This window comes from Haliotis rubra, unplaced genomic scaffold (genome assembly GCF_003918875.1).
Source record: "Haliotis rubra isolate DU_JTF1 unplaced genomic scaffold, ASM391887v1 Scf16, whole genome shotgun sequence".
Lineage (NCBI taxonomy): Eukaryota > Metazoa > Mollusca > Gastropoda > Lepetellida > Haliotidae > Haliotis > Haliotis rubra.
In genome coordinates this window covers 851,409-868,782 of record NW_025765558.1, presented here as the reverse complement: position 1 = coordinate 868,782, position 17,374 = coordinate 851,409, and the positions used below count along the sequence as shown (strand labels likewise).

Genomic DNA, 17,374 nt, shown 5'->3' with positions numbered 1-17,374 from the left:
TAGGTGTTCAATAATATCAAGCAGGTTCGAGTTTGAGTCTGGCTCACACAAACCAGTGGTTGAGAGAGTGACAACCCGGTATGACACAATCCTGATGGCACTATCAAGGATGCTTCTTCCATCAAAGTACAATTTATACCAATGGGAAGATCTGAGTCTAGCAACCATACTCATTCTTAGAGTGAGTGAGTGAGTGAGTGAGTTTAGTTTTATGCCATCTTTGCAATATTTCAGCAATATCATGGCGGGACACCACATTGTACCCATGTGGGTATTCGAACCTAGGATTTGGGCGTGACAAGCGAATGCTTTAACCACTAGGCTACCCCACCACCCCACTTGTTCTTAGAGGTTGGATCAAGTGGTGACTCGGCTGATGCATGCTGAGCTCATGATGTCAATTGCTCAACTGGCTTTTTAATTTACAGAATGCTGTCTTATAGGTGGAATATTGCTCTGTGTGATGGTAAGCAACAAGCACACTGTACATACTCTTCAGCCATTGTGGCCACACAATCACCATTCTAATCCCCTTAGCGCGCCAACATGGTGTATTACAGCAGTTTATTTGTTGTTATGATACAGCTATATGGTGGTGGTCTGGACCAGACAATCCAGTGATTCACATTATGATCAGCCATCTTCATAATTAGTGAGTGAGTGAGTGTAGTTTTACGCCGCACTCAGCAATATTCCAGCTATATGGCGGCGGTCTGTAAATAATTAGGTCTGGACCAGACAATCCAGTGATCAACAGTATGAGCATCGATCTGAGCAATTGGGAACCGATGACATGTGTCAACCAAGTCAGCGAGCCTGACCACCCAATCCTGTTAGTCGCCTCTTACGACATCATCTTCATAATTAAGATACATTGACATGCATCAGGCACCTTTGTTACTCAATCCTGGTTGTCAACAAGCATGGGCTGCTGAAGATCAATTCTAACCTTGATCTTCATTAGCATTGATGTTGTAGATTATGTGTATCACCATGACAGCCAATTCTGGGGATGAAGTTATTGATATCAAGTCACAATATGGCCAAAACAAAGCCGATGTGACAATACATTTAAATACAATCAAGCTTAATTGTTCAATGTGATTTTACTCATTTTACAGAAAATACAATTTTATAACATTTCACATGATATGTTCATCTTTTGATGCAAGTACACATCAAAGTGCATCTATATTTCTTCACCACCATCTGTGTGTTCTGCAAACTGTATACACTTGGAATCCATAAAAAATTCATACAATAAGTAACAAAATGTATTTTCCCAATAACACATTTTGCCACCTAAAAAATGAAACACTAAAAACATCCATAAATCAGAATAATCTGAAAATAATGGTTCATTTGGACTGAAAAGAAATGGTTCTCAAACTATAGATTTTCAAAACTTTATGCAGGCAAAAAGCGTGCTACTATTTACATGGACTAACATAAGAATGATGGAGTGTCTTTACTGATGAAAACAGTGAAACCTCAAATTCAATCAAATCAGTATTTTGTGTGAAAAGTTTGAAGAATTGACCATGGTCCTTTATTTAAGGCTAATGGTCTGTTCTATGTCTACAGTCCCAAATGTAAAATCTATACCCCAATTACATTACAACTGTGTCCACTATATAATGTGGCTGAAAACAGAATAATAAAATATCAAAATATGTCCAAATTTACCTGCAAAGTAAGAAGTTATAAAATCTGAAATGTCTAGTTTGAACACAATATAAAAATATCACCAACAAAAACAAATTCTAAGTTTTGGACAAATATGCATATTTCCATATACGCTGCCAAGATAACAGGAAAAACAAATTCAAAATGTCTAATTTGAATGCAACCGTAAACTATCTACAACAACAATACAAATGCCAAAATGTGGACAAATAATCATTTCAGATTGTGTCAGCCATAATATTTAGTTTAAATTCCCAACATGTTTGATATTCTTCAAGGTTTCACTGTTTTTGTTTTCAACAATATCAAATGAATGTATTGTTTAATACAAGGAACCAGGTATACACATTTGCAAACACATTGATGGTATGTGGCACTGAGCTAGTCTCTGTGATCTAACAAAGTGATGTGCAGTGCAAGAAGAAAAGACTACCTGTGCAGATTTCATCAACAACTTCCATATTGATTATTACCTGAGTACACACAGCTGACATACACCTGTAATCAGGCTGTGCACAATGGTAAACTGGGGACAAGTCCACAGTGGAAACAACACTGATTGAAACACACATAAAATCCCCACCCCAGCACAAGACATGGGCTCACTGACAGTCCCAGATAACACAGGTGGACATGTGTCCAACACAGGACACAGGTGGACATGTGTCCAACACAGGACACAGATAATGGCAGAGTTTGACACAGAAACACAGCACACACCTACAGAGCTATAACTTGAGGGAAAAGAGTCTACATTTTGAGCAATACCATAAAAAATGTAAAACACAGATATTTTAGTGAAGAAGGATGGTTAATTTCTACAGTTCTAAAACACATTCTTCTTTTGGTTTAATCAAAGGATTTTATTCAATACTTCCAATTCAAAGAATAGAAGATTGTATAAATTGTTAACTTCTACATTTCAAACATATTTGTTAACAAAAAACTTTGAATATTTGTAGCTCAGGAAAATATTTCAAATGTTTTACCAAAGTGAACCTTAAAATTTCCTTTGCCAAATTTTGGAATTAAAATACATAAAAAATTAAGAAGACAGGAAATATTTTGTTGTTTGCTGTAATGACAAATGTTGAAAATATTTTCTCTATTCTTACAATTTAAATTTCTAATTTTGATGCGATGATACTACAAACTGCCAGCCATTCAAAACATGCCACAGCATGAACACAACACAGAACACATACTATGGTAAACAAGCCGTATACACCATCCATGCAGGGGGGATTGTGGGATACTACAAGAGACGAGAGAGTTGACAAGGAGTATATGTATATATGTATGTAAGTTCATGCAAACTTACAAAGGAGTCATCATAGACTTTCAAACCATCCCCAGATTTGCCCGATGAGTTTTCATTCTTTGATATACTGAAGAACTGTAGCGAGCCCCGACGTTGTTTTACCGGTGGGGGCTCAAGCAGAACGGGGACTTGTGTGACCGATTCTCGTCGTGCGTTCTTCTACATAAATGACAAATGGTGTTCAAGGTGGTAGAACATCGCCAAGATGCTGTTGTTCGCTTGTGTCAGTAGACTACAGTGGACTAGTTTGAGGGTTTAGTAGTGTTTTCCATGTTAACTTGGAGGAGCTGTTTAGTAATTGTTGTTTGTAAATGTAGGGGGGGATAGAAGGGTGTTATAGGTTACAGAACAAACCTGGTACCATGTTACACAGCCAGCTGGCTTGTGGGTTTCATCAACATTATCAGTATTCAACATTTTCATGCGAGTCTTCACCGGACCCACTTGAGTGAGTATGATTTTACGCCGCTTTTATCAATATTGCAGGAATATCAAGACTTGGATCACCCAAAATGTTCTACATACATTGTACCCATGTGGGAATCGAACCCAGATCATAGGCATGAGAGCTAACGCTTTCACCACTTGGCTATCCTAATGCCACTAATCAATATGAAATTTAAATATTACCAATTAGATTTCATCTCCTAAAATTAGTGGTTATTATTAATGTCAGGTTTCCATAGCAACACATCATGAAGGATGCAGAGCTATGAGCTTCATATTAGGTCATTAATATTTAAAAATTCTTTACAAACTTTCTACGTCAATATGCAGAGTAGAGGAAATTGATGCAAAAAAAAATACTCAAGGATGATTTGAGGCTAATAATTTTTATAAAATGTTGATTTTTAGGTATAACTGCCATCAAACCATACATTTCACTTTCTTTGTACAACCTGGAGCAGGTTCATCCATAAGCAAGAAAACAATCTTCTACAACTGACATAAAAAACAACAACAATGTTCCTTAAAATAGTTTTAAATTTTTATAATTTTCAATTTAATTTTAGAAAAATTAGTAGCTATGGAATTTCCATTAACATTTCTAGTCTCTGTTTACAGTGATACAAAAACTCTTGTTGCAACACTTCATAAAATTTCCTCTGCCAAACATTTCTAACATTTCCGATTCAGATGAAATACATCCCAAATCATGAACTGAGCAAAACACAAGAAATATTTTCTTGCTTGTTCTGATCAGTACCTTCTGATCACCCAATCAAACCACTCTACCTCAAAAGCTGCGGGAGTGTTGGGGAGATGGGGGAGACTAGGAGGCTGTGTGAGATTGTGAAATATGTGGCTCCCGAACACAGACTCTGAATAATGCTTGTGAGGGTGCTGTGAAAGTAATCCAGCATTGCAATGTCAAGCTGAAGGATTTGGTGAATAATTTATGTGCCCTTAACCTTCCACTGTCATAAATCCCACCAATATAAGCGCTCCTGGCTTATAATATAATATTATAATCCATTATTTCCCCCTTTATTGTTTTCTGAATGTAAATCTATCATTATGCATACAAACAATAAATACATATTTATACTGACATTCAAACAAGTCCTGTTTACTACTCAGTCTATTTTCCAGGAATAATTTTTTACAAATTTCCTCATCTGAATTGATGGATTATTTTCAATAAAACAATTAAATTATTGTAGGATACTTATATTGCGCACATATCCAAGCAACTAGTGCTTGCTCAAGGCGCAATATTTTTTCCCTCGTTCATTGGATGTCATTCTCAATGGCATATCGTATTATCAATCTCAACTCCCTTGGGAGTATACAACTCTTGCAGCCACTAGGTGCACCGAGTTATTGCGGCTTTCTCATCCTAATGACTTTGGCTAAGACCTTGTATCCCAAATTATCATTTCTTTGCATTTTTGTGCACACTATAAGCAGATAATACCAGATTTTTCAGCAGGTTTTTTTTCTTTTCAGGAAGAATTCTGCTTGTCATTTCAGGGGTTTACTTTTAAATAATAATTTTAAATTTAAAAAACAGTATTCAAACTTTCAACACTACATGAAAGCTTACCAGTATTAGGGCCATTTGCTCTTTTTTAAATTACAAATCAGCATCTTGAAATTTTAACATGAAAGTTTAATCAAAATGAAAACAGATGGCCCTAATATTCCATAAAATTGTCCAAAGAAACCAATCACCAGGCTTGCAATCAAACACCAACTGTCTAACATCACACTTTTAATTCCAGGTTTTCAAAATTCCTGTACCGCCTTCATTTCAAGCACCCATTCCTCCAGTCTCAAGAGACTGTGATTGGTTAGTACTGGTGGGTTATATACTGGGTTAGTATGTTATAAGTTAGTACTGGTGAGTAGGGTGTAACAATGCTGAAGTATAATTGGCATCAAACATTTCACAAACAAATGTCATGTTATTGGCATGTTAATAAGCATTTTATTTAACAATCAAACATGAAGCACACAAAACAAATATCTTTATAGTACTGGGGTATATTATTCACACTGAGGATGAGCTTGGAAACAAAATATTCAACAAAAACAAAATTATTTTCAAAATTATTATTTGTATTATTTGTAATCCGTAAACATGACAGAAAGATTTCTTTAACTGAAAATATCCCACGATTTTAAAGACCCTAATATGCCCTAAAATATTTTTTACAAAACAAATAACATTACTTTTCTCAAAACAAAATCAAAATCTTTTGCAGCATAAGCATATATGATCCAGTTTGATATTTTTTCAAATCCACTTTCATAGGTTAAGATATTAACAATTTCCAAAGAAAACAAAAAATTCCAATTGAATCATAAATCAATGGTCCCCCAAACAAAATCATTTAAATCTGTAAATTCATTGTAACAAAACCTTTATATGTAAATGTGTTTTGTGTACTAAACAAGTATTAATTTTTCAAACAAATGTTTTCATGATCCCTAACTTTTTGTGTTCAGTATAAACACTTTCGCTTAAATCACATTGTTATCTCTGCTGGATGTGGCTCCGTTATCTTCCATCTCAGCTGTTTCTCTCCAAACTGACATGTTTAGTTTAACTTTAACACTCTAACACTTAACAGTGTTAAGCTGATTTCACAGCACTGCATCACACAGACAGTCAAATGACATCACAAGAGAACTTACCCCGGCGGACTTAGTTCCTTTTGTTGAGGTGGATTTGGAAGCACTTGACGGACGACTACTTGATGCACTCCGACTTACAGCAGAATCTCCTTCTTTTTCTGAAAACACAGAATATCATGTACATATAATATCTTAAGAGCATGTTAACTGTGATAAAATGTTGGTTTTGATATAAGTAAGTAATAATCATAATGAGCTCTTATAAAATTTAACACAAAAAACCAAAAAACCCAACTATTTTAAAGTTTCAAATTACAACACAGAAATCCAAATATGTCTCCAAATATGAAAGTAGTGAGTGAGTGAGTGAGTTTAACACAGCTTTTAGCAATATTCCATCAATATCACTGTGGGGACACCAGAAATGGGCTTCGCACATTGTACCCATGTGGGGAATCGAACCCAGGTTTTTAGCATGACAACAAACACTTTAACCACTAGGCTACCCCACCGTCCCATATATATATGAAAATAATAACAACAATGTTTTTTTAATAAATAGCCTTATATGAAATTCCTAGACTGAAATGTTCCATGGCTGCACAATCATGTTTACCTCAACACAGTATAGCTACACATTATTCTGTATCAGTATGTGAAATGTACCCAAATCACTTAAAGCATTAGTAAACTCTGGTCATGAATGTCATCTAATTTTTAACACAACACAAGCCAATGTCAGCTCATGCATTTGACACACAAAATATTTATTTCGAAAAAGTTATCTATTGGAGATTGGTATTCATATCTATACTGAAACATTACTATTGGAGAGATTAAACTATAATAACACATTAAAGAAGTTGTTATCCATAAATTGTGTCCATCAACTTCTAAGAAACGTTGCCACATGATACATAAGGAAATTTTATGAAACCACCTCTAACGCACGTTATGAGCAGAATATTGTCAACTCTTCCCATCACCACCAGTTTCAATGCAAAGGCAGCCTCCCCTCAAGTAATCAACAATTGTCGATTGTTCATACTGTCATTGCCATCAAACAGTCAAACGTCATTTTACATTCTGAGCTCTCACACGGAGGCTCTAATCCACAAGGCATCGTCAACTCCTGGCATCATCTTAAGCAAACTCCTCCGCAGCTTATGATTCTACCAAGGTTGACACAATAAAAATAACATTTTGATTGCCTTTGATTGCTGTGCCCAGTGAATGGGATCATTGTGTTTGGGGTAATTTTTGACGGAGGGACCGACCTCTTCTTTGTTTCCTCAAGGTCTGGAACCAACTGGCAGCAAATTTCCTATTTTAAGCATTTCTATTTTTTACTTTCACAGATAATTACGAACAGATAAGGAGGCAGCCGAATGACCTTTCGGTTGAAGATCAAGGTAAAGGATGAATGTTGCCGAGCTCCGCACCCACCACAAGAATGAAAGAAGGTCAAGTCTAATGAAGGACAATGCGCTATTTCAATAGCCTTTATTTTCAGTCATCTTTGGATGAAAAAATATAAATATTGTCAGATGAGATAAAGGTTTCTGCTGGTACAAGAAATGTTCCAGTTGACAGAAAACCCAAAGGAACAAACTGAATAATCTGAGCCCTGAAGATCAAATAAGCCGCCTTAAACATGCAAGTTTCTTTCATTATCTTAAATGTTATAATGCAACTCTTGTTCTTGTATCCTAATCTTTTAAAGTCCAAATTTTACCAACCAACATGTTTTATATTTGGGATTACACTTTTCAGTAAAGTACAGATTCTAGTACTTTTGTTGGGATTCGAACCCACACCCTCAGGTACCCAATCACCATCACACAAAGTCCTAAAAATAAACATGTTACATTGGAGAACTTTATACATGATACTCTGAATTCAGGACTTTACCAAGCAACACTTAAAATTTGATGCCACAAAAAGAAAAAATAAATAGTTATCACATGGTTTGATAAAAAAGTAATCTTGTGGTAATCTGGAGGTGTAGAGCTCCCCCTGCTGTTGTGAGACTCAGTTTAAAAGATTACAATAATTGAGCTAACTCCTTGTGTGTCTCAACCTAACAGCAGTGACAGCTGACGAGGCTATCAATCATCGGTTTGCCTGGCCAAGATCATCACTTATCTGGAATAATGCTGGCATAAAACAACATTCCTTCACAACTAAAACGGGACATGTAGGCTCTGGTGAAATAAGTCCTCATTGGCCTCAGTAGGATCTGCCTATCATACCATTCCCACAAAAACAACATGATAAAACTAATTGAAAAGGTATAGAAAGTTAAGTCTTGGAATAGCTTGTGAATGAAACATGCAGTTCACAAACCCAAGCTGCAGTGGGAAGTCAAGTGAGTGAGTGTAGTTTTTGGCCGCTTTTAGCAATATTCCAGCATAGTCCTGGCGGGGGACATCAGAAATGGGCTTCACACTTTGTGCTCATGTGCGGATTCGAACATGGGTCTTCGTCGTGATGAGCAAACATTTTAAGTACTAGGCTACCCCACCGCCCCTGTACATTTTGACCATACGTGTTGATGTCAGTGTGAAGTAAGTTACAAAACCAAACTACAGTGGTAAGTCGATAAGAGTTAGTGAGTATTGCTCAATGCTGAAGAAGCAGCCTGGCAGCTATTCACACAGACAGCCATTCAGCTCTTGACCAGCCAGGAAGGTTCCAAACACGAGCAGCCCAAGATTACCATGATTCTGACAAACAACTCTCAAATTCTCCACACTGGGAAAAAGTCATATCCAAATATGCACACATTTAGGCGGGATCATTTTAAGACACAAAATATGTAACGCTGCCAAAACGTCAACCTCTGGCTGAAATTCTTCCATGTTGACAACTCCAGGTATACATCTGGTTGGGCGCCAAGTTCACCATAGCTGGAGGAATTCCTCTATTGACACAATAGGGTGGGATCGCTGACCTTGTGCCACCATAATACAGTGTCAAATTCTGAACACTTATTCCAAATTTCATGTTTGCATACAAGGTTTCAATAATGAATCTACAACTCGTGTCGGAATGTCATTAGACAGATTATAGATCTTTGTAAACACATCCAACGAAAGTATTTCCAATTCTACAAAAGAGCAATCAGGATACAGACATTCAACTTTGGGAACCATCGTTAAAAGTACTCATTGAAAAATCAATGGTGTTTGATCATGAAATTTGTGTTTTGAAAGTACATAAAAATCATTCATACTGCATCTTTTCCAGCATTTCAGCAACAAGAGCAGGATCTGGTTATGGCTGACTGACTGACTGAGTTTAGTTTGACGCCGCTTTTAGCAATATTCCAGCAATATCACGGCGGGGGACACCAGAAATGGGCTTAACACATTGTGCCCATGTGGGGAATCGAACCCGGGTCTTCGGCGTGACGAGCCAACGCTTTAACCACTAGGCTACCCCACCGCCCCATCTGGTTATGGCGGTGATGGGACAGGACAACTTTGGAATTCTAGTTCCTGTTCTTTTGCCTGTTCCTGATGACTCTTCTACCAATGTTTCTGCTAAGACTTTTGACTTTGATGGTCAAGGCAGTAAGATTACTTTGCGTCTTTCCTCTGACAAGTGCCCCTCATCCTGGATAAATGCTTCCATGAACACCTGGTGTCATCACTCAATTGTTTTGTCCATTCACAGTGTTTCTGCTGGGGTTTTCTAACAGCTGTTACTGTGTCCGACAACCTCCTAATTTACCGGTCCTGCACGAAAATCTGCCGGTCACAGTCTGGATCATTTCCAAATGACTGTCAAACTGACCAATCACATTGCACGTAGTATAATGAATTTAGAAGGAAACCTCAAGTCACATGAAAATCGTTTTTGCCGATGTTATTATTAGAGGATTATTTGAGCGATTTTATTTCAATTTTGGTAACATTTTAAGCAGGACCAAAAATAGTTTTGGATATTTTACCGGACATGGTGACCGATAGCCTCCCGATTTATTTCCTGGGCAATTTTTACCAGCCAAAATCTGGTAAACGGAAACACTGATTCAGACATTTTTGCCGTTTACACCTAGCAGAATCTTTATTGGCAGATAATCGAGACTGATTACATAAAATTCATGTTCTGTCAAATATCTGATAACGATTGCATGAATTGCATCTGAATTATCAGTTCTGAATAAAAAAAATATACTTATCTAAATGCTTTAATTGATATTGTTGTTCCCTTTCTAATGTGACATTGTTTTATGGCAGTCAGATACATAAAACTATCCTATCCAACACATCTCATTTTCTCAGATGTTGAACAGGCGATTAAATTAAAATTAAAATTTATACTTCTGATTTTTATATTTAGAAAACAAAATAATATGAAATGATATTTTTAAACACTGTATTCTACATCTGATTCAGCAAGGAACTGCCTATCTTGCCCCACAAGTGGCATTCCCCTAAGGGCCATATGACAATAGACTGAAAACTGAATCAATAGAATCGTTGAATAATTAACTCTAATGTCGAAGTTTGACGTCAAAACCCCTCATCTTCAGGAATAACTGTTAGATGGAAAAACTGATTAAAAAATACTGGAAACATTTGCGGGGAACTAAAAGAATGACCAGCAATTCCTATCCTTCAACAGTGTATCAGGGGCTGTGAAAGACTTGGAATAAATGCACAACCAAACAAAAGAACATATTTATAGTTTTCCAATGAGAAAACAAGCTAAAATTCACAGAAAAACTCCATGTTAATGATCATGAATATTGTATTTGTATAAACTGGTTCTTCAAACTGAAATCCTTTTTAATGTCTTTGCCGCCTGAAATGCTATCAATGAAATATTTAATGAAGTCTCACACGGCAATGCTAAGATTATACCATGTGTATGGATGCATTTGTCGGCATGTAACATTATGCATGGGCATATACACACTATAATGCTGCAAATATTACACAGCTTTCCATACAGGACAATCTTGTTTTCAAAGGATTATATTGAGGTGTGAGAACATAAGCAGTAAAGAAGTTTAAATAAACAAAAAACAGAATTTGTATTGAAGTACACTTGACTTAGTATGTGCATCAGTGAAACATGAAATATGTACATTCGACTTCAATTTTTAAATTCTTCAAATGGTATGTAGCAGAATATATACATTCTGACTCTTGCTTTTGTCAAGAACAATGGTTCTAATCTTACATAAGTTGGAGGCATTAAATATTTTAACACAATAGTTCAGGCATAAAAAAATGCTTTCCAAATACATTGTTCATTTTTAAAGCATTGTTATTATGGTAAAAGCTTTGAGATCATAAAATAACATAATAATAACGGAAGAATGAGAGTGAAAATGCCTCAGTGCTTCAAATCTCGAACCATTCCTGAAGAAACTCTCTTGTAACTAGAAAGTTATTGATTATACGTAATAAAGTAGTTTATTAAAATATCATTGGAAAGAAATTCCCAGCACAAATCTCAACTGCATTCTCTTCAACAGGAACAGTCTACTCAGCTAGCCCCTCTGTCTGTCACTGCCAAGAGGTTAAGTAAAAAAATATATTTCCAACACGGAATACAAGATCCTTTTACAACATGACATGTCTGAGTTAGGCAACATACAAACTTCAAACTTGAAGACTTAAGCTTTTAAAGCAATATTGCCAAGTACTTAAAATTCATTTGAATTTATGTAAAAATTGACTATGCTTTGTGCATTATCAAGAACAACATTCTGGAAACCATAATACACTATAACCACTGCTTTGTGATTCCAACCAGTAAAAGCTGGAACCTTTAGAAATAAATTTATTTCAAAGTAAATAAAACTGACAAAAACCTTTTCCATATTCATAATAGCACAGTCTATTGTACGATTCCAGCTATAGGTTATCCACAACCACCATATCTCTGTCATATCCAGAGATGATTTTGCTGCGAACATATACGGGTTAGCAAGTAATTTATTATATCTGAAATAACTGCTAGTCTGCCAATTGTCCTGGTATGAATCATATTTCAATAAAGCAATGAACATTATGGAATCTGAAATTCAAACTTATATACAGGCCGGCACGTTTTGAAGAATCAACTGTACAGAAAATATTGTTCAGATGAAGAAACTATGAGAAGTAAAAACATCTGATGATGAACCTAAGACGTATTTTGATACACAAATACACATACAAGATTTGAAACTATCTGCAATTGTTGAAATTAAAACTGCAAATATTTCAGAAATATAAAACGTCAGTACCAAGAATGACATTCTATTGCCACAGAATCCATTCGGCATAAAAGACAAAATAAAGGTATAGGTCACTGAAAATCAGTAATGTAAAGTGGTGCTTTAACAAATATCATGTTAACAAATATGATGTCCTGCCCTATCCATAACATCAAGCACAGTCACAAAATTTGACAATAAGACAGTGGTTTTAACCCAATAGAGACTCAAGATACATTAACATACATAGTCATTAATTAATGATCATCCATTGACCTTAACATCACCTGGAGCAGTCTTCAAAGAACTCATGCCGCTGCCAATAATTACTGCCCTTGGATATACTAGGTAGGCAAAACTCTCAGCATGTCCACTGTCACGTTGCACCTTCTAAATGCCAAGCTAAATTTTTGATGAGGAAGTATCTAGTTAACTTACCATGGTGGACGTGGAGGTAACCTGAGAGGAAAGTAATCATAGTTGTTTGGTAAGTAGCACATAAGTTCATGAAAGTTGCCATCACCAGAGAAGAGCAATCATCTGATTAGTTGAAGGTCCCACAGAATCATGTCTTCCAGACAACTATCAATCTCAGCTCTTCTAAATGAGACTTGACAAATTCCTGGCAAGGAATTCTCTAAAATGTTTTTTTTCAAAAACAACATCCACTTGGAAAGTATAATCAACTAATTACTGTTAATCACATCATGCTAATGACTGGCCTTCACAGCATAGCAAGAACGTGTCAATTTGGGAAATGAAATTATCACATCGTCGCTAATTGCTTGTCTCCTTGCATTCACCTGGCCTCTTCGAAACTGAACCACTACATCTGATTATTGTCACAGAATGCCAAACGAAGACTTGGGCTAGTTAAAAAAGCCGTCAGATTTCAAGGTCACTGTCATGGTGTAGCAGCCCAGTAAACAATGCGGATAAATCTACGTTGTCTTGAAACATCTGTGTGGACATTTAAGAAACAATAGCAACTCTGAACTAGCAAATATTGACATGAAACAGCCTGTGGAAGGCCAGAGTGAGGCTTGTCGCGATCAACGGTTTACAGGGGATTAGATTAGGAGGTAGTGCTTCGACAAAACAGTAAACGTGTTTGGCACTGTTGAACAAACAGCCAATGCATACACTGGTCTGTGGCCACAAGTTTGAAAAACTTTGACATTTCATGAGAAACTTTTGTTTTGGCCCACAGCAAACTTTGGGGACAATGGCTGGAACACCAAAGTCACTTTATATCATGTTTGTTTGACAGACCCAAAGCATTAGTACGTTTTAATTACATCCCAAATGAGAGTTACACATTCATGCGTTAAATGAAGTCGTGCAAATATGATTGAATGAATATCAAAATATCAAAGATTTGACATAAAAGAAAAGATGGCGAAAAGACCATATAACAGAAAAACTAAATACCACATGTTACTATGTTGTCTGTTAATGGTAGACATGTTGCATGAGATCCAGGCAGTGTATGATATTAACATACAATTATCTATGTTGACTTTTCTGCAAATATTTTAATCCATTATCAGTTTGTTACATATAGAAAATTACGGGACTACAGGTGGAAATATGAAAATTGTTAGTGTACTCGACAGTACAATCATTATCCCTGATTATTTTCCCACTATACTTTTCTTGCTTTTTTATAAACAACATAATAAAAATTGGAATCCATGGATCAGTTTGTGATACATATGAAAATTACGGTGACTATTAACATTTTATTGTAGGTTTATTTATTTGAGGCAGTTAAATACTACTGATCCTACTTGTATAGGCATCATTGCCAAACCATACCTATACTATATACACTATATATGTCCAAAAAGATAATGCTATATCTATACCAGGTGATTGGGGTAGCCTGGTGGTTAAAGTGTTCGCTCGTCACGCCGAAGACCTGGGTTCGATTCCCCACATGGGTACACTATGTGAAGCCCATTTCGGGGGTCCCCCGCCGTGATATTGCAGAAATATTGCTAAAAGCAGCGTAAAAGCATTCTCACTCACTCACAATACCATATTGTGTCATATCCATATCATGCCATACCAGACCAATATCATACCCATACCATAGACATATTATACCATACCACGCACACATCATGATATCATTCAGCATACCCATATCAAACACTTTCCTTATTCTACCCACGTCCTTGTCATACTGATTTATATCATACCCATACCATAGACATATTATACCATACCATGCCCACATCATGATACCATTCAGCATACCCATATCAAACACTATCCTTATTCTACCCACATCCTTGTCATACTGATTTATATCATATCCATACCATACAATATCAGACCGCCTCCGTGGTGTAGTGGTTAGAGCGTCCGCCTGGAGTGCGGAAGGTCGCGGGTTAGATCACTGGCCACGTCATACCAAAAGACCTTAAAATATGGTACTTGTTGGTCCCTGCCTGGCGCTCGGCATTAATGGGTACAACAAGGACTGGTCGGCTCGGAGTCAGTATTTTGTGTCTGAGTGGGGTATTCATGCTTCACTGCGGCATGGTATCTCAGTGAGCTTGCACTATAAAACCAGCTTAAGTCTGGGCTAGTACAAGCAGCCGCACATACACATACACACGCATGCATGTCGGCAGTCATATGAGCGAAATATTCTCAAGCATGATGTTAAACCCAATTTCACCTCCCCTCACCTCACCATACTATATCATACCCATATGATGTAGGCAGAAGTCTTGTGGTTAAAGCACTCATTTGTCATGCATGAGAACTGGGTTCGATTCCCCACATGGGTAAAATGTGTGAAACCCATTTCTGGTGTCCCCTGCTGTGATATTGCTAAATACAGCATAAAACTATACTGACTGACTCCCTCTCTCTCACTCACTCATGCATCATTTTTAGAATTCCTTTCAGATTTTCCAAGTAAGTAAGGATAGTTTGTTAGAAATGTTATGACAGTCAGAATCAAAAGTTTAGTTCACACACAGATTTCACACCCCTCACTGTGACTGTCAAAACAAAGCAGCACAAAACCATACCTTTCTAGAATTGGGTACAAGCTTTTTATACACAGCTGTAAACTGACTTAAACGGATTCCAAGAACCAAGTAGGGAGCACTGATCTCCCAACTCTGATCCCTAAATAAGGACAACGAGAACCACAGTGCCAGAACCCGGCCCTTCAGAGCCAGGCAAACATGCTTCCTCTGTGTCAAACACCCCACCATAAACATCTCGGGCCATCACCTTACAAATAGTTTAAACTTCGCCTTACAATAGCTTCAATAAGTCAGAAGCATACCGAGAGATATTAGCATACTTCTGGCCCCCTCCATGTGGTAGGGAGTGTGTAGATGCTGGCGTCCATGTTTGTCCCTCCACCTCCGTGTTTAAAGTATCGCGAGGCAGGTTTGCTCCGCTGACATCTTGCCATTCTGTATGCTACATATGTTGTTATGACTTTGTGGTAGTGCAAATGTTACACGTTGTTACTGATGCAGCTTCAAAAACTGTGACTGAACTTGAATGGAATTAATTCTTTCACAGTGAAAGTTTACTGGGAGATTTTCTTGCATATTTCGAGTGTTTTATAGTCTGATTCTTATTTTCTTGTACTAGCAATTCAGTGGCATTGATTTTATGAACATACTGAGTTGGTTTTACAAATATGGAGGTGCTGAACTTTCAAAGACAACTCACCAACCAAAGTGTAACATCAATGATTGAAACTTTGATAAAACAAAAGAGTAATCTCCCACGTTGAACACAGTGTGTCTTAGCAGGAAGTCTTGCCTGCTAGGAACACCAAATCTGTCCTATTGGGAATCCAAACTGAGTCTTTTATGAATGTAAGATCTAAGACTGACTGACTGACTGACTGAGTTTGGTTTTATGCCGCTTTTAGCAATATTCCAGGGTTAGGTATAATGGGCTTCACACTTTGTGTTCAGAGTGAGGAGTGAGTGAGTTTGGTTTTATGCCGCTTTTAGCAATATTCCAGCAACATCACCGCATGGGACACCAGAAATGACTTAGTTCAGAAGTGAGTGAGTAGAGTTTGTTTCAATGCTGATTGAGCCACTGTTTCAATTATATCATCACTTGATTGTCAGCTTTAGAAGGAAGGACAGTTTGAAGTAATGAGGATCCTGGGATCACCTCTTTGGTGAAATCTGCATCTAACCTAGGGGCAAACTGGGATTCAAGTCATGGTTTCTGTTGAGCCAAGGCTTGCATCTCTGCACAGTGAATTACAGCAGCTGATATAACGGGGCCACCCCTGTTCCTGGCCTATTGGGAACACCACATTAAGCCTACTGAGAACAAGAATTAGAGGAATCAGGGACAGTCTAGCCTAGTAGTAACAGAGCTACCGATAACTTTTTGGGTCATTGACTTATGTACTCGTTTGTGTTCATCTCAATTGGGTATCCTAATTTTCCTATGAGGAACCAAATAAATTATATCCTCCTCACTCAAACTCAATTGGGTATTTTGTCATTTTCCATTATTTGTGAAAATAGAATAAAGTTTAAATGCTATTTTACGTGTGTGTTATCTATATTTGATCTGTTATATGAGAAAATATAAGAAAGACTGCATGTTGCCAAGTTCATATGCTGAAATAGAACCTCACAATATATCTCAGTTATTTTATCTATCCTCAATAACCTCCATCTGTGATGCATGGGTCTGCTTACTTCTAATTCTAGTAGGTTTTCTGAGTGCTACAGTACGCAAGCTAAGATTTGACATTTTTATGTGTATGCATGTAAGATCAAATTTATTGAGTATTTACAAAAATTCAAGCATACTTTTACGCAATAGACGTAATAGGCATTGAGTTTTCACATAAATATTTGCATAATTTACGCAGATACGCAGCTTATCTGTGCCTCTGCTTGACAATGGTATAAGAATCCATACCGAAACGTCGCATCATATATAATAAAAGAAATTGTTATCCATAAACAATCTTACTTTCTTACGTGCCTCTGTAGTAACATGCACCTACCAAGCTCCCTCCCCTCCACCAGCCATACCTAATAAGATCACCTCCA

The 17,374-nt window shown here is 36.9% G+C and overlaps 1 protein-coding gene and 1 long non-coding RNA gene across 4 annotated transcripts in view; one reads left to right on the top strand and one right to left on the bottom strand.

Moving 5' to 3' along the window:
* LOC124271360 (pleckstrin homology domain-containing family G member 5-like) overlaps positions 1 to 17,374 on the bottom strand; it is an 88,713-nt gene that overhangs the window by 46,239 nt on the left and 25,100 nt on the right. For 2 of the 3 annotated variants that reach the window (XM_046706457.1, XM_046706459.1), the window contains 2 exons: positions 6,149 to 6,246; positions 3,008 to 3,166 (listed from right to left, as the gene is read on the bottom strand). In XM_046706457.1, coding sequence (XP_046562413.1) covers positions 3,008 to 3,166; positions 6,149 to 6,246 — 257 coding nt within the window. The remainder of the gene's footprint in view (positions 1 to 3,007; positions 3,167 to 6,148; positions 6,247 to 17,374) is intronic. The other variant, XM_046706458.1, reaches the window with a different exon arrangement.
* On the top strand, positions 974 to 17,134 carry LOC124271367. Its single transcript, XR_006897024.1, has 3 exons — positions 974 to 1,674; positions 5,343 to 5,345; positions 17,124 to 17,134. It is a non-coding gene; the product is annotated as an uncharacterized LOC124271367 (long non-coding RNA).